At 33.6% G+C, this 18,555-nt stretch overlaps 1 protein-coding gene across 1 annotated transcript in view; it reads left to right on the top strand.

The window, feature by feature from the left end:
- The window catches only part of DCAF10 (DDB1 and CUL4 associated factor 10), a 50,286-nt gene that overhangs the window by 6,646 nt on the left and 25,085 nt on the right, over positions 1 to 18,555 (top strand). Inside the window, exon 2 of the mRNA XM_045562453.1 lies at positions 8,557 to 8,670. Coding sequence (XP_045418409.1) covers positions 8,557 to 8,670 — 114 coding nt within the window. The remainder of the gene's footprint in view (positions 1 to 8,556; positions 8,671 to 18,555) is intronic.

Genomic DNA, 18,555 nt, shown 5'->3' with positions numbered 1-18,555 from the left:
AAGTTATATTACCATTGAATATTTAACCTTTTTAAATATCATATTTAATTATATGTAACTCATGCTTACTTTTTTCAAACACAAGAAACATTTACAAAATTTTCACTTATAAGGCCATAAATTTCAAAAAATTTGTGTTGTACAGAATATGCTTTCTCACCACAGTGTCATCACTAGAAGTAAATAAAAAGATAACTAGAAAAATCTCATGTATTTTAAGAAACATTTATAAATAATTCATGGGTCAAAGAAAAAAATTATAATGGAAATAAAGAATGTTACTGTGAATGTGCCTGATCTTATCCTGCAAGCTAAGCAGGGTCAGCCCTGGTTAGTACATGGATGGGAGAAATGTTTATAACTAAATGATAATGTAAGTGGCACGTCTCAAAACTTGTGAGATGTAAGTAAAACAGTACTTAGTAGGAAAATTACAGTCTTTGAATTAATAAACTGGAAAGGAAGACAAGGAAAGTTAACGAGCTAAATATTCATCTCAAGAAAGAGAATAGCAAACTTATTTGCAAATAATAGCCAAGTATATCTATAACAAGCAGAAGGAAATATAGTAAAAAAAAAAAGTAGAAATTAGTGAAGTAAAAAAAATCAATAGACATAACAAGGAGAAAAGTTTGTCTTTGAAAAGACTTATGAAAAACACTCATGTTAATGATCAACAAAACACAAACAATTTCAGAATGAAAAGGGGGACAACTTCAGGTCAAAGAGGTAGAGATTGTAGCTTTCCAAAAGTGGCAGACTTAGTGGTTTGGACCAACCCTCTAATTGGGAATAATCAGAGAAACTTGGGGAAATATTAGGCTGGGCACAGTGGCTCATACCTGGGAGGCCGAGGTGGGAGGATTGCTTGAGCTTAGGAGTTCCAGACCAGCCTGAGCAAGAGCGAGACCCTGTTTCTACTAAAAATAGCAAAAATTAGCTGGATGTGGTGGCATGCCTCTCTAGTCCCAGCTACTTGGGAAGCTGAGGCAGAAGAATTGCTGGAGCCCAGGAGTTTGAGGTTGCTGTGAGCTAGGCTGACACCATGGCACTCTAGCCCTGGCAACAGAACAAGACTCTGTCTGAAAACAAACAAAAAAACTTGGAGAAATATTAAATATTTAATGTAAGATATAAAAAGCTTATGTTTAAAGGGATTGGAGAATTATTGGGGCAATAAAGAAATTGCAGGATGTAAATCTATAAAATAGGGAAGCCATAGATGTGAGCCCAGCATTTGAGGTCACTTTTCTCTGAGAGACATCTGTCAATTTCAAAAGCAGCAGCAAAGAGACTATTCTGAATAGAGTTTCTAATGGACTCATAGAGTAGGCTGGATGAGATGATTAAATTGCACTTTAGGATCTGACAGGGAGAAGACTTCTGGGTGAAACCCAAAAATATGTACCCTAGGACTAGGGGTGAATCAGGAATAGATAGTACTTATAGGGACTAAAGGCCAGCTTCAAATCATCTTATTCCCTATGTAGATTAAGAAGTTCTTAGATTACAGGCACCTCAAATGTAGCCTGCTTGCCATAATTAAATGTGAATCTTTTCTGGAAGAAGATAATATTATCCAATGCTTTAAATTATCTCTATAATTTTTTATATATACTGATGGGCATCCAATAAAAAGTAACCAGGCAAATAAGGAGATTAGTTGTCTTAAACCCAAGAGAATCAATACACAATAGAACTAGACCCACAGGAGATCTGACATTAAAACTTTATTCATGGCCAGGCGTGGTGGCTCACGCCTGTAATCCTAGCACTCTGGGAGGCCGAGGCAGGAGGATTGCTCAAGGTCAGGAGTTTGAGACCAGCCTGAGCAAGAGCGAGACCCTGTCTCTACTAAAAATAGAAATAAATTGTCTGGACAGCTAAAAATATATAGAGAAAAAAATTAGCCGGGCATGGTGGCACATACCTGAGTAGTCCCAGCTACTCGGGAGGCTGAGGCAGAAGGATTGCTTAAGCCCAGGAGTTTGAGGTTGCTGTGAGCCAGGCTGATGCCACGGCACTCTAGCCCGGGCAACAGAGCAAGACTCTGTCTCAAAAAAAAAAAACCAAAAACTTCATTCAATATGTTCAAGGAATTAAAAGATAAGATGGAGAAATTTAGCAGAGAACTAGAAGCTATAAAAATGAAAAAACATACAAATTCTAGAATTGAAAAGTATAGTAACTTATAAGAACGCACTGGACGATTTAACCACAGACTAGGCACAGCTGAAGGATTTGTGAGCTTGAGACTAGATTGGAAAAAAAATACAGAATAAAGCTCAGATTCACTAATATGAGACACAGAGATTAAATATATGTCATAAGACAGTGAAAAAGTCATATAAATGTAATACAGAAGGAGGTGTTAGAATGGGGATGAAGCAATATTTGAAGAGATAATGGCTGAGAATTTTAAAAACTGACAAAAGACATCATATATTCAAGAAGAGCTGTAAATCCCACGCAAGAGAAAGAACCACACTTAGGTACAAGAGTAAAGCTGCTAAAAACAAAATGAAGCATACATATGCACAAAGACAAAGAGAAAACCTTAAATGCAGGTAGAGGAAAAAGATGGATTACTTTCAAATGAGGCACAAAAAGAGATCTAAGTTCACTGCCAAAACAATGGAAGTCAGGAGACAATAGATGCGATCTTCAAAGTGCTGAAAGAAAATAATTGCCCACCTAGGATTTTATATCCAAATCCATCAAGAATAAAAGTAAAGAAATTTTCAGACATAAATATTGAGAGAGTTCACCACTGTCACATCTACACAGAAACAAGTAACAAAAATTATTCTTTAGAGGGAAGCAAAATTATCTCAAATGGAGGATCAGAGGTATAGGAAGAAATGAAAAGAACAGAAAAAGTAAATATATGTGTAAATCAAAATGAGTGTTAACTTATAAAACAAGACTTCTTAGTGGAACATGAAATTTATATATAAATTATACCTCAAAAATTAAATATTAGGGTGGGTTAAAGGGAGTTGGAAGTGAGCTAAGGTTCTTGCATCATTGAGGAAGTGATAGAAGTAATAATTTGTACTTTGCTTTAAAAAACTGATGCATGGGCTGGCTGTAGTGGCTCACTCCTGTAATCCTAGCATTTTGGGAGGCTGAGGCAGGAGGATTGCTTGAGGTGGGAAGTTTGAGACCAGCCTGGGCAATATCGCCAGACCTCTTCTCTACAAACATTTTTTTAAACAAATTAGCTAGGAGTGGTGGCATGTGCCAGTAGTCCCAGCTACTTGGGATGCTGAGGCAGGAGGATCACTTGAGCCCAGGAGTCTGGGGTTATAGTGAGCTATGATGGTGCCTACTGCACTCCAGCCTGGGCAACAGAGCAAGACCCTGTCTGTTTAAAAAGAAAAAAAGTTGATGCAAGATGTATTCACTAAAAGAATACTATTCACTAAAAGAATAGTAAAAGAAGGTATATTTAAACATATACCTGTAAATTTAAATATATCAGGTATATTTAAATATAGACTAAATATGTAGGGGGAGATAAGGATACTAAAATTTTAAGAGCAAGAAAGAAGATGAAATGGACATAGAACAGACAGAACAAATGGAAAGGAAATTCTAAGATGACAGCTTTAAACTTAAAGATTACTAATAATTACATTAAAGGTAAATAGATTGAGACAATGATTGTCAGATCAGATTTTTAAAAACTTCTTACAGAAGACATACCGAAACTGTAAGGAGACAGAAAATTTTAAAGTAAAAGAATGTCAAGGCATACCATTGCTAGCATTAATTAAATGAAAGTTGGTGTGCTCTATTAATATCAAAACACAAAAGGCAAATTCATATAATTTCCAAGGATTGAGATTGAGCAGGGTGTGTTCTTCAATGAAAATACAAGAAATAAATAACTAGAAAATTTCTTTATGTTTAGAAATACCCTTCTAAATAACTTGTGAGTCAAAGAAGAAACCACAGTATAAGTTATACAAATATTTGATGAAAATACTGTATATCAGGATTTGTGCAATTGCAGCTAAAACCATGTATAGAGGAAAATCTATAACCCTAAATGCACGTATTGGAAAAGAAGAAAGGCTGAAAGTCAGGAAGCTAAGTAAGCATCCATCTCAAGAACTTCAAAACAGAATAGCAATTTATACCCAAAGAAGGTAAAAAGGAATAAGATCAGAGTACAGTTTAACCACTTTGTAAACTATTCGTCAGTGTCTTCTAAATGACCAAACTACTACCTATAATTCAATTTTACTCTTAGTATATAGCCAACAGAAATGTATACATAAGTATTGCAGGACATGTACAAGAATTTAAAGCAACCTTATTTATAATGTTTATAATTTACAAATGTCCCTCAACAGTAGAATGTATAAATTGTAATGTATTTGTACAGTGGAATAACACTCATCAATGAGAATGCCAGAGCGCTAGTGACCACATGGATGAATCTCATAAAACTTAATGTGCAAAATAAGCCAGCCATAAAAGAATTCATACTCTATTCTTTTACTAAAAGTTTTTTTTAAAGGCAATATTAGAAGTCAGTAATGGTGGTTACTTTTGGGAGTAGAGGGATTAGTGATTAAGAAGAGGCAGAAAGGGAGCTTCTGAAATGTCGATAACTTTCTATTTTACCTCCATGATGATTACATGAGTGTATTCCATTTTGGATTATTCACTGTGATGCATTCATATGGTTTGTGCAGTTTTCTGGATGTATTTCATACTTCAATTTTAAAAGTTTAAGAGTAGAAATAGAAGATATTGTGACTGATTATATGTCAATAAAATTTTAAACTTCAGTTATACAGGCCAATTCCTAGAAAAGTAGAAATTACCAAAACTGACAATTGTAAAAGATTCGAAAGCCTAGATAGTGCTATAATCATTAATACTGCATCAGTAGTTAGGTCCAGATGGTTTTATAGACGAGTACTATCTAACTTACAAGAAATAGATAATTCTAATTTATACAAACTATTTCAGTGTATAAAATAACAAGGAGCAGTCTTTAACTCATTTTATGATGTTAGCATAAGCTTTATTATATAAAACAAGAACAGCATAAGAAAGCAAAGTTACCATTCAGTCTCACTGAAGAACATAGATAGAAAAACCCTAAACAAAATATTAGCCAACTGAATCTAGCAATGTTGTAGAAATAAAAGATTGATTTGAAATTAGAAAATAAAGTTAGTGTAAATCACTACAATAATGAAGGAAAAAATACTGGACTATCTCAATAAATGGTGAAAAATAACTTGCACAATTTGAGATGTATTCATGAAAAAAAAAAAAGAACCTAGCAAAATTGAAGTAGAAGAGAACTTCCCTTAATTCAGTAATAGGAATCTGCCCACAAAACCTACAGCAAACATTATACTTAATGGTGAAGTGTTGAATGTATTCTTGGAGATCTAGGAACAAGACAAGAGTGCCTGCTGTTAATATTTCTGTTCAACATTGTTCTGAAAGTCCTAGCCAGTATAGTGGAAGAAGAGAAGGAAAAAAGTTTTTTTAAAAAAAGAACAAAGCAATTATTTGTAGATGATATGATTGTCAACAAAGAAAACCCAAAATAATCTACAAAGCATTAAAATAGTAAGATTGATGGATAATTAATATTAAAAAATCAGTTACATTTCTATATACCAGCAATAAAAAAAGGAAAATTTTAAAAAGAACATTCAGAAAAAAATCCAAAAAATATCAAGTACCCAAGATTTTTTTTTTTTTTTTTTTGAGACAGAATCTTGCTCTGTTGCCCGGGCTACAGTGCCATGGCTTTAGCCTAGCTCACAGCAACCTCAAACTCCTGGGCTCAAGCAATCCTCCCACCTCAGCCTCCTGAGTAGCTGGGACTACAGGTGCATACCACCATGCCCAGCTAATTTTTTCTATTTTTAGCAGAGACAGGGTCTCACTCTTGCTCAGGCTGGTTTCAAACTCCTGAGCTCAAGCGATCCTCCCACTTCGGCATTCCTAAGTGCTATGATTACAGGTGTGAGCCACTGCGCTTGGCCTAGTACCCAGGATTAAGTCTAACAAAAAATAGGCATGACCCATATGGAGAAAACTATAAAACTTTATTGAGAGAATTACAGAAGATTTAAATAAATGGAGCTATACTGTGTACATGGATTGGAAGACTCCATACTGTAAAGATACCAATTCTATCCAAACTTTTCTGTAGATTTAATGCAGTCTCAATTAAAATCTGCAGCTAGATTTTGTGTATGTGTACATAAGTTGATTAGTTGATTCTAAATGTATAAGGATGGTCAAAGATTTGAGAATTGCTAAGATACTCTTGCTAAGAAAATCTTGAATGTGTTGGAAAATGTACATATTACTAGATGAGGTGATTCAATATCATAAATTCTACCCAAGTAATCTGTAAAATCAGTGCATTACAATAAAAATCCCAACAAGATTTTTTAGCAGGACTTGACATGCTATATATAGAATTTATTTGAAGAGAAAGCATGGTATTAGCCAAGAAAAAGTGTTTGTAAAGCAAATGAAGGAGTTTTGCTTTGCTGCATAGCAAATTTACCATAAACCTTTTAGAAATTAAGATAATATGGTATTGCATAGAATATAATATAGAGTCCAAAAACAAAACTTACATACGATAAAGATGGCATTACAAACCAAGGAGAAAAGGATAGACTTTGATATTGGGATAAATTATATCCATTAAAAAATATATATATATTGGGCCAGGAGGAGTGGCTCACGCCTGTAATCCTAGCACCTTGAGAGGTTGAGGCGGGAGAGTTGCTTGAGGTCAGGAGTTCAAGACCAGCCTGAGCAAGAGTGAGACCTCATCTCTACTAAAAATAGAAAAAATTAGCTGAGCACGGTGGCACACACCTGTAGTCCCAGCTAGTCAGGAGGCTGAGGAAGGAGAATTGCTTGAGCCCAGGAGTTTGAGATTGCAGTGAGCTATAATGATGCCATTGCACTCTACCCAGGGCAGCAGAGTGAGACAATGTCTCAAAAAATATATATATATATATGTGTGTGTGTGTGTGTGTGTGTGTATATCATACCATGTACAAAAATATAATTGGATTGAAACAAAACATTAACTACCAGTTATATAGATGTCTTATTTATAATACAATGTTTAAGGTTAAAAATCTCCCAGAATTATTGATTCATTTACTTATTCACAAAAGGAGAAAAGTTCATTTCAGGGTTCTTCTGACTGAAAAAGAAATGGCTATTTATGTATATCTTCAAAATTACAGATACTAATATGAATATTTTTACTCATCATGACCAACTAGCATAAAAATTCTTCAGATATTTTTAAACTCTGAAGTCCATATATCTCAAAAAAGGGTTTATGCAGATACCCTGTAAAGGACAATTCCATGTTTACTAAATATGGAAAACATTTCAATTTAATAGATGTTTTTTCATCTCCTACTTTATCTAAAAAGTTTGTTATAAATAGAAAAGTTTGGCTATTTAAAATTCTATCTTATGCACTTTCATCTTATGTGTATAAAATTCTGTTTGTTATTGGAACTGTAAATTGGGAAGACCTGAGGTTCAAAGACTCAGGATTTCATTTGCTAGATCTGAATCTGAAAGAGCACTGCCCACAGAAATCTAAGACTTAATAAAAAAAAAAGACAATAGATTTTCACAAATCAAAATGAGGTTTGTAAGGGGTTTACAAAAATATAACTTTGCAATATAGAAGGACTGAAATGAGAAAAAACTAAAAAACTATAAAGGAAAAGATTGATAATTTCACTGTATCTAACTGTTCTGATAGCACATATACCAGATCTTTTCCAGTACATTTTATAGATACTGATGAAGAAATATATAATTTGGTTGTATATGATTCCCCCCCCCAAGTTGTCTCATCTATGCATGTTTTTCGGTAAGCAACTGTTCTCATTTTTTTCCCTTATTTTTATAGATTTAGAGGATACAAGTATAATTTTGTTACATGGATATATTGCATAGTGGTGAAGTCTGGGCTTTTAGTGTAGCCATGCCCTAGCTTTTCTCATTTAAAAATATGTTTTGGGGTTCTTTCATATCCATATAAAGCTACCCTTTCCTTTTTAACTTCTGCACAGTATTTCAAATTATTATGTAGCAAGGGTTATATAATCAATCATTCCCTCTTTCATGTTCATTTGTTACTTTCAATTTCTCTTTTTTATAATGAAGCATATCTTATATATATGTTTCTTTGTGTTTGTAAATGATTATGTCTTTAGATTAAATTCCCAGAAAAAATTGCTGAGTCAAAAGATATGCCCACGTAAAATTTTGATAGATAATTTAGAGGTGCTCTCAAAACATAAGCTGTACCTGTTTATGCTCCACCATAATGTATACGAGAGAGTACCATTTACTACTACTCTTGTCAACCTTGGATAATATCAATCTTTTAAATTTGCTATTGATATGGGCAAAAAAAAAGTTATTCATCTATCACTTGTTTAATTATTATAAATAAGGTAAATATCAATAACCAGAGGATGCTAGAAAACTAAACAAGAGAAATGTGTCATTTGCTTTCAGGTCAGTGCTGACGGTTGCTTGTGAACAAACTGAAGTTCTGCTTTTTGACCCTATATCTTCAAAGCACATAAAAACACTTTCTGAAGCTCATGAAGACTGTGTAAATAATATCAGGTTAGTATTATAGTGAAAAAGTGAACTTTATTAGAGTGTCCCAAAATATTCTGTTTTGGAAGTTAGTGAAAATGTATAATGATGCCTTATTCAACAGTGCTGAATCATCCACCTTTGTGAATTGTGAGTCTAATTCCTTTAATTAGAAAACTGGTAACCATTTTGGATTGGAATCTTCCTGAAATACTTCTATATGATTTTACCTTTTCTCTTCATATATCAGGGTCATCATTATGCTGATCCTATAATGCCTTTGTGCTAATGATCTGTGTACAATTATGGCAGTCTCATTGCTTATCATCTCTCACCACCATCCCACCACTCCCCAAATCCAAACTATTAAGAGGAAAAAGCACAGGCACAGAGAACTTCTTTGTAGCATTGTTGGAAACTCTGTAATTCTCAATAATGTGGGAAGTAATTTACCATTGAGAAGTTTAGTGATTAATATGCAGTCATTAAAATGATGGTCATAGAGACTATATAGCAACATAGACAAATGCTTGAGATGTAACATAGGTTAAAATTGTGATAAAAATTATGCAAAGATGAAATGATGTAGAAAGAAAAAATTAAAAGGAAATATTTTAAAATGCCAACAGTAGTTTAGTTAGAATGGATAGATTATGAACAATTTTCTGTTTTCTAAACTGTATATAATGGGATTATTATACTTTTATAATTATTACTTTTAATATTCTAAAAAAAGATATATGAAAATTGTTTCTAGTCAAAGAAACACACTGCATTTCAATGTAATCTGTATGCTCCAGATACTGAACAATAGATTAAATTACATAGCACAAAAAATATAGCCAGGTTCTAAAACAACATAAACATCTTTGTGACACAAAGCTGTGAAGTCTGAAACCACAGGCCCACTGGGTTTCAGTCTAACACTGACATCTAACAGTTTTGCTCTTGTCAGGTAAAAGGATTAAAAAGTGCTGAAGTGCTTCATGTGAGGCAGGAACTAGAGCTGGAATCACTATATGAAGCCAGGGGTTTGGTTGAAATGTCTGTCTCATTTGTAAAAGTCTGAAAAAAGATAAAATCTGTTCACTACTTGGGTCTATCTATAGGTTTTAGCCGATAAAGACACAGCCTCATCAACAGGCATTGAATGGAGCCACTTGCTGAGTCAGTGACTGAATGTATGTATATGATATTCCCAATATCATCATGAAACTGAAGCCCTGAAATGTAATTATAAGGCCTGGTTGTGGACTGGGGTTCCAGATGGCCAAGAGAGGGCAACTCTAAAACCATTAAATAGGAAGGGAGAAAGAAAAAATTTTAAAAACTTTTCCTACTCAAAATGAGCCTATAACCAAAATTCTAAAATTTATGAAGACATCTATCTAATAATAATATCATAACAAAATCAACCACAGACATTTTCTGTGGATGAAATTAATTTTATGGAGTAGTCCAACAAAGATTTTATTTTAAAAAATAAATTATTTTATTTATTTTTTTTTGACTAGGTAATACATGCACGTGATACAAAAATCAAAGGTACAAAAGGGTAAACAGTGAAAAGTAAGTCTCTCTCCACCTCTGTCGCCTAGCCACCCAGTTTCCCTCCCCAGAGGCAACCACTATTACCAATTTCTTGCTATCCTTTCTGAGATAGTTTATACATGTACACGCATTTATATACACAGTCATACATATACTTTTATATAAATGGTAGCATTCTACACATTCTATTATTTACCTTGCCTTTTTTACTTAATAACATATTTAGAGATCATTTCATATTAGTATTCATAGGGCAATCTTATTTTAACGGCTGCATAGTATTCCATTGATTGGGAGAAACTTTTAAGCCTTTTTAGAATGCTCAAAGAAATAAAGGATACTTTCCAATTAAAGAGAGTTCAAAATTGTGAAACAAAAGAGATAAAACAAGAACAAGTTAATGTAGTAAAGAACGGACTAGAACTCTTAGAAATTAAAAATGTGGTTGATATACAAGAAAACACAATAGATGTGATAAATCCTTTATACCATTGATAAGTAAATTAGTGAGTTGGAAAATAGTACTAAAAAATTCACACAGAACACAGAAAAAAGATAAAAATATGAAAGAATAGTTAAGAGACAGAGGAGTAATTGAGAGACTCCAGTGTATGTAAAGAATTACAGAAAAAATGCAGAGATTGGTAGAGAACTAAGTTTTGAAGACATGACGGCTGAGAAATTTTAGCATTGAAGAAGTGGGCTGAGACCTCAAATCAAAAGGGAACTTTAGAGTGTCAAGTGTTATAGATTGAATAAAGATAAATCCACATCTAGACAGGTTGTGTTGAAACTCTAGAAGATCAAAAGTCAAGAGAAAATCTTAAAAGCCACCAAAGTTAGAAATCAAGATTACCTCCAGATGAATGAGGTATCTTCTTGGGAAAAAAAAAAACCCAAAAAGATTATCTTCAGAGGTACGATAATTAAACTAACAGAAGGTTTCTCATCTGCAACAGTGGATATCAGGAGAAAATGGACTGATATTAATATCTTTAATGTTAAGGCAAAATAATATTCCTTTCTGTATTATATGCAGGTAAACTGTTAATCCAGAGAGAATAATTTTAATTAGGTAAAATGTTAAATGTTATTAATTATTAATAGCAGAAAAAATAAGAGTTTTTTGGGGGAATATATTTAAAACAAAATTAAAACTAAAACTCTAGATTAGCACTGTCCAATAGAAGTGTAATGCTAGCCACATATGCAATTTTAAATTTTATAGTAGCCACATTAAAAGAGGCAAAATTAATTTTTTTTAATTATTTTTTTCTAGAGATGGTGTCTCACTCTGTTGCCCATGCTGGAGTGCAGTGGCATAATTATAGCTCAGTGTAGCCTCAAACTCCTGGGCTCAAGTGATCCTCCTGTCTCAGTCTCCCCAGTAGCTGGCATTACAGGTGCTAGCCACCACTCCCAGCTCAAAATTAATTTGCAGTAATTTATTTTATTTAACCCAATATGTCTAAAATGTTATCATTTCAACATGTAATCAGTATAAAAATTATTAATATATTTTACTTTCATTTTTCATGCTTAGTCTTCAAAATACAGTGTGTATTTTACACTTAGAGTACATCTCAATTCAGACTGGCTATGTATCAAGGACAGAAAAGTCATATGTATCTGATGGTTACCAAATTGGACAGTGTGGCTCTAGATAGTAGCAATGAATAGGTTGTATGTATGGGAGGGTTTTGTTCAGTGGGAAGGTGTAATATATTAAGGCCCACTTCATGTTCAGGAGGAAGATAGAAATACTAAGTAATTTCAGACTCTTTTAGAACAATGTATAATTAAATATATATGATGAAAAAACTAAAAAAATGACTAAAATAATGGAAATACAATTTATAGCTTTCAAACCAGCAGAAGTGGGGATAAGGAATATTGAAAACTTGATCAGTTTGGTAGAAGACAGGAAAGCTTAAAAAAGTTAAAAAAAATCAAGCAAAGGAAAGGGATGATGAATAGAAAACAAGAAGTAGAAAGAGTTCCAAATACATGAGTAGTTCAAAGTGAATACAAATACATTGATCTTCTTTATTAGAAGACAGAGTCAACAATTTGAATAAAAACACACATATATATATATGTTTTTAGAGATACCAAAAATAAAACCACTAAGAAAATGGAAAAGAAAACTGATGGGAGATTATCAATATCAAAAAGATGAAAGACCAAGGGCTTTAATTAGGATAAAATGTAACAGTACATACTAATAAAAGGAAAAATCTATCAAGAATATATAATAATCATGAATTTATATGTACCTTAAACATAGCCTTGAAATATACAAAGCAAAAATAGAATTATAAAGAATTAGGAGTCTATAATTCTACTGAGATATTTTAATACAGTTCTGTCCAAAACTAGTAAATCAAGCAAATAAAAATTAGGCTGTAGAAGATTTTAAAATATCCTGAACAATGTTTCTAATTAAAAACAAAAATGCTGGATAAAATGTAATATGTATTTTTTTTAATGTATAGTTGAACTGATAAGAAGGAAAGGAATCCTTGGGCCAAAAATGAAATGGAAGCAGGAATGCAAAGAAGCAAACAGGTATTCAGCTGGCTTTTATCCTGGAGGCATCTGCCAAGTGCTGGTGACCTTGAGCTTCTGTTTTGACAGGTATGAAGAGTACAGGGAATAGGCAAGTTAATTCTAGGGCCACTTTAAGGTGAGGAGTCTAGTAGAAAGTGTCTCTGCATGAGGCTGAGACCCCAGAGTGCTCACTTTCAGCAAAAAGATGATCTAGAGATAAACTACTCTGTTCATCTAGACTGTGGCATTGGGTAGAAGGGTGTCAGAAAATCTCCTCTGTGAATATCTAACCAAATTCACACTACCATATGGTCCAAAACCTCCAGCCAACAATTTTAAGTTGGATCCAGGTTGGAAGTGCTGTTATAGGTACCTGCAGCTACTCAGGAGGCTGAGGCAGAAGGATCACTTGAGCCCAGGAATTCATGGCCAGCCTAAGCAACATAGTGAGATCCCATCTCTAAGAAAAGAAAAAAATATATGGGAAAAAAAAGAACAAACAAATGCAAATCATCTCTGGAGGAGAAAACTCAGTATCATAAAGAAGTTGATTCTCCCCTAATTAGTCTACAAATTCAGTGTAGTTTTAGTTAAAATACCAACAAGGTGTTTCATAAAACTTGATTTTTTAATTAATTTATTTATTTTTAGAGATAGGATCTCACTCTGTCATCCAGGCTGCAGTGCAGTGGTGCAATCACAGTTTACTGCAGCCATCAACTTGTGGGCCCAAGTGATCTTCCTACCTCAGCCTCCCTAGTAGCTAGGACTATCGGTGTACAATGCCACACCAGGCCAGTTTTTTCTTTTTAATTTTTTGTAGAGATGAGGTCTTGCTGTGTTGCCCAGGCTGGTCTCTAACTCTTGGCCTCAAGCAATCCTCCTTCCTTGGCCTCTGAAAGAGCTGGGATTACAGGTACCAGCCACTGTGCCCAGCCCCTAAAATATATATAGAACAGCAAATGCCAAGAATAGCTGAGGTGGTTTTGAAGAAGACTAAGATGGTGGGAGTAATCACATGTCCATATATCAAATGTAGTCTTAGAACAGGGATAGATTAAGTGACAATGAAATATCCCAGAAACAGACCTATGCATATATGAATTTTTTATTTTTTTTTTTGAGCAGAGCCTATGAAAATATTATATATGACATCAGGGGCATTATGAATTGGTTGGAGGAGAAAATGGAAAAGAGAGACTTGGTTATATATATATGAAAAAATAAAATAAAATTAGATCTCTACTTCACACCATAAATGAAAATAACTTCAGTTAATGACCTAGTTATGAAAGCTTGAGAAGAAAGTATAGAATATATTTTTGTTCTAAGTGTAAGAAAGGTTTTGGTTTTATATTGTTTTATTTTTTGAGACAAGGTCTTGCTTGCTCTGTTGCCCAGGCTAGAGTGCAGTGGCATCATAGCTCACTGCAACCTAAAGCTCCTGGGCTCAAGTGATCCTTCTGCCTAAACATCTGGAGTAGCTGGGACTATAGGCACACACCCCAATGCCCAACTAATTTTTTCTTTTTTATTAAGAAAGGGTTTTTTAAGACACAAAAAGCACAAACTATTAATGATTGCTAACCTCAACTGCATAAAAATTTAAAATTTCATTGTAACCAAAGACATCATAACAATGTGAGAAGAGAAGCCATAGGCTGGTAGGAGAAGATATTTTGCACATAACCAAAACAGGATTAGTATCCAGAATATATAAGAAAATAAGTCTTTAACAAAGTAGGCAGAGAATCACATAAGAGAAACTACAATGAGCAATAAATATGGAAAGATTTTCAAGTTTGCTTATTATCATGGAAGTGCAAATAAAAATAACAAGAAACACCAAGTATTGAAAGATGTTGAGAAATAGGAACTCTTAGATATTATTGATGGAGTGTAAATTTGTAAAATTATTTTGAAGAGCCATTTAATAATATTTGGTAAAGTTGGAGATCGATATATTTTTTGTTACCTGGCAGATTCAAAGAGATTAATATATTTTTAAAGAAATTAATGCATATGTGAACAAGGAGATGTATAAATAGGGTTCATGATAGCATTGTTAGTAATAGAAGTTAGAAACAACTTAAATGTCTGTCTACAAAGAGGAAAATAAATTCTGGTATACTCATACAATGGAATACTATACATTAGTTAAAATAAGTGAACTAAAAACATCAACATCTGATATACATCTCAGAAATTTAAGGCCAAGGCAAAAAAGTAAATTGTAGAATGAGCTTTACAGTGATGCCATTTATATAAAGTTTTGAAAACTTTACAAACATAAGCTTGATGAGGGCATGTATTTGTCCTGTGCTCTATCCTGGCACCTAGAACAGTGCCTAGCTCATAGTGGGTGCTCATTAAATATTTACAGAATATACTGAGTACAAAACAATACATAAAGTGTTTATGGATACACACATCTCAATTCATGGTATTAAAAACTTGCATGGGGGAAATGACAACAAGTTTTGGATAGTGGTTCCCTCTGGAGAGGGAGGGAGGGGAATGGGATTGGGGAGGGATATATAATGTACTTCAACTGTGTTTGTAATGTTCAAAAAATATCTGAAAGATAACAATGTTAAAATCAATAAAGCTGGGTGGTGGGTATCACAGGTGTTTGTTATATTCTTCATAATTTTATCTATATTGCTAATATTTTATATATTTAAAATTTCCTTATCTCAGAAAGAAAAGACTTGTGTCAAGTTGTTTGCCCCCACTCAAAATGACCTTTAACTAATCAGCTGTTAGAATTTGTATTCTTTATCAATGTCAGCTTTCATTTGCTGCTGTCAGAGTGCCCGCCACAGCTCCTTATGCCTGCAAATTTGAATCTGCTTTTTCTGATCTATTGATTAGAGAAACAGATTTTGAAGCTTGTTTAGAAGTACATATAACTTAAGAGTTTTGAGTGAGATCTGAAGGGTCTTCAGTGCATGAGCTTAAGTGTGCATTATTTATTAATAATAGTAACTTCCATTTTTGAGTGCTTACTCTGTGCCAAACCTCATGTGAAGCACTTTTCATACATTATATTTAATCCTCACAGTATCCCATGTGAGATATTGTACCTATTTTAAGGAATGAAGAAACTGTGACTCAGATAAAGAGATTTACCCAAGTTCTTATATATAGTAAGTGGTAGAACTGGAATTCATATTTTGTTCCATTAGACCATCTTACTGTACTGTTCAGAGATGTGAGCATGCATTTTCTGGTTTGGTTCTAGATAGTCATTTTGCACATACTTGATAATGTTTTCTAATTCATTTCTTAAATTTGTGGTTTGCTTATCTTGTAAAATAAAAACACTGGTAGTTGTGGAGAATATTTTCTGTTACCTCATATTTTGGGAAAGTAAGGGGAAAAAGTCTATAATTTAAATACTTACACCTATTAAACAGGCTTACTTCTTATTCATGAAGGATCTGTATATGGATTTAAGACTTTATTTAATAATCTGGGTCCCCCCAATTATGAGGTCACAGGAAGAAATACTAAGGTCATCATCATAAGAGTATTTCCTTAGTGATATGACAATTAAAAAATTAGTACTCATTTAAATATATCCCAGGATCTATTTCTCCCTCCCACTGTCTTCGTTGGTCTGTTGCTTTTACATTTCAGACAATATAATACTAATGCAGTGCTTATCAATGGGAACATGAAATTTCTTATCTTGCAAAGGATGTAGAATTTCACAAAACCCTGACAGTGATGTTAAAGAACTGGTCAAGTTATTTAAAAATTATTGGCAAAGAAGGATCTCATAGAGAGTGGTTATCAATTAGAGAAAAGAAAATGACAGAAATGGTTACATGATAGACAGTTCAGAGAATTTTGTGAATATCTCACAGGACTAAGGAAAGGCTCTTGGGAAAATTGATAAAGTCCTTGAATATTTATATAGATATGACCCTCTTTTTGATTGTAGTACAAAACTCAAATATGAATACAGATGTCATATTCTGCTATCTTAGTGTCACTGGAAAGATTATGTAAAAATCTCCAAACATTTAATTTATTCTTGTTCTAAGAATTTGCATATATAGATGCTCCTCAACTTCCCTGTAAACCCATCGTAAGTTGAAAATATTGTAAGTCAAAATGTATTTAATACCCCAGTAAACCCATTGTAAAGTCAAAAATCTTAAGTTGAAAAAATCATAAGTCAAACCATTATTAAGTTAGGGACCTTCTGTAGTAAAACAAATGGGGAGCAGTTTATTTTTGTGATTTTTATTTTATTTTATTTTATTTTTAAGACAGGGTCTTCTCTGTTGCCCGGGCTAAAGTGCAGTGGCATCATCATAGCTCACTGCAGCATCATCATAGCTCACTGCAGCCTCAAACTCGTAGGCTCAAGCAATCCTCCTGCCTCGGCCTCCCGAGTAACTGGAACTGCAGGAGCATACCACCATGCCCAGCTAATATTTCTACTTTTTGTAGACATAGGGTCTCACTGTGTTGCTCAGGCTGGTCTTGAACTCTTGGCCTTAAATAATCCTCCTGCCTCAGCCTCCCAAAGATCTAGGATGATAGGCATGAGCCACTGCACCTGGCCAGTTTAATTTTTTTTTTTTTAAGATAAAGACTCGAGAACACTTTTTCACTTGTGCAATGAAATGTTGGTACCTGTTTTAAAAGAATTCACTTTCAGTTGCTTTTATCCTTTACCATATTCTCTGATGATGAAGACCTCAGTTTATGCAGATGTCAGTTTATCCATAGCTGTTACCATCACGTATGTTGGAGTTTGATGGGGACATTTGGAGAAGTCCTATGGTTCAGAGATTCATAGATTTCAGTATGTGTGAAGGAATGTCTGCCATTTATTAGGACTGTGGAGTTATAAATATTTTACAATTATTAACCTATTAGGCTAGACTGACTTAGTTTGAGAGAACTGAGCCACATCTCCAAGGACTCGTTTAACAATTTACATTCTCTGCATCTGCTTATTTTGGGACAAAAATTGTTCTAAGTGCTTTAACCAATCTTCTAGTCTGCATTCTTAATATTCTACAATGTATTCTCTTTACTAATGATTCTCACCAAAATTTTTAACAGATAATACTTTGAGGTGAAAATAAGCCAACTAAAGTCAAAGTGTTGCATTTTTCATTAAGGTAAACGTATTCAATTCAAAATTACTAGGTTTTATTTCAAGATTATATTCTCTCTACAGTTTGGTATTAAAATATCCATTCATGCAACAATTTTATTTAATCACCTTATTACCAAAAATTAAAAAGCTAATCCCCCATTGTATTTTTTATGAAAATCTGGGAGTCTTGGAACCTAGCCATCTCAGAGATCTTTCTAGAATCCCATCTAATCATCTCATTCTCTTCTTTAAAACCCTTCAGGTGGACACTGTAGCCTACAGCAATATAATCCCCTTGGGGTTTTTAATCCATATGTGCCTTAAGTATTTTGTATAGACCAAATAAAATATTTTTATTTTTTTCTAAATTTTTGAAAGGTATGAAGATGCTCAATTTATTTTAAAAGTTTGACTGACTTTCCAGTAGCCTTTTATATTTTTTTGTATGTATCTTTCTCACTCATATAATTTCTATCAAGTGTGGAAGTCATTGAACTAGTTTTATTTTGAAAAGCATCATCACACCTATAATCCCAGCACTTTGGGAGGCCAAGATGGGAGGGTCTCTTGAAGCCAGGAGTTTGAGACTAGCCTGGGCAACATGGCGAGATCTTGTCTCTACCCAAAATTTAAAATTTAGCCAGGTACAGTGCCATGTACCTATAGTCCTAGCTACTCAGGAGGCTAAG

This window comes from Lemur catta, chromosome 10 (genome assembly GCF_020740605.2).
Source record: "Lemur catta isolate mLemCat1 chromosome 10, mLemCat1.pri, whole genome shotgun sequence".
Classification (NCBI taxonomy): Eukaryota; Metazoa; Chordata; class Mammalia; order Primates; family Lemuridae; genus Lemur; species Lemur catta.
The sequence above is the reverse complement of the archived record's forward strand: the minus strand, read 5'-3'. Positions and strand labels throughout refer to the sequence as shown.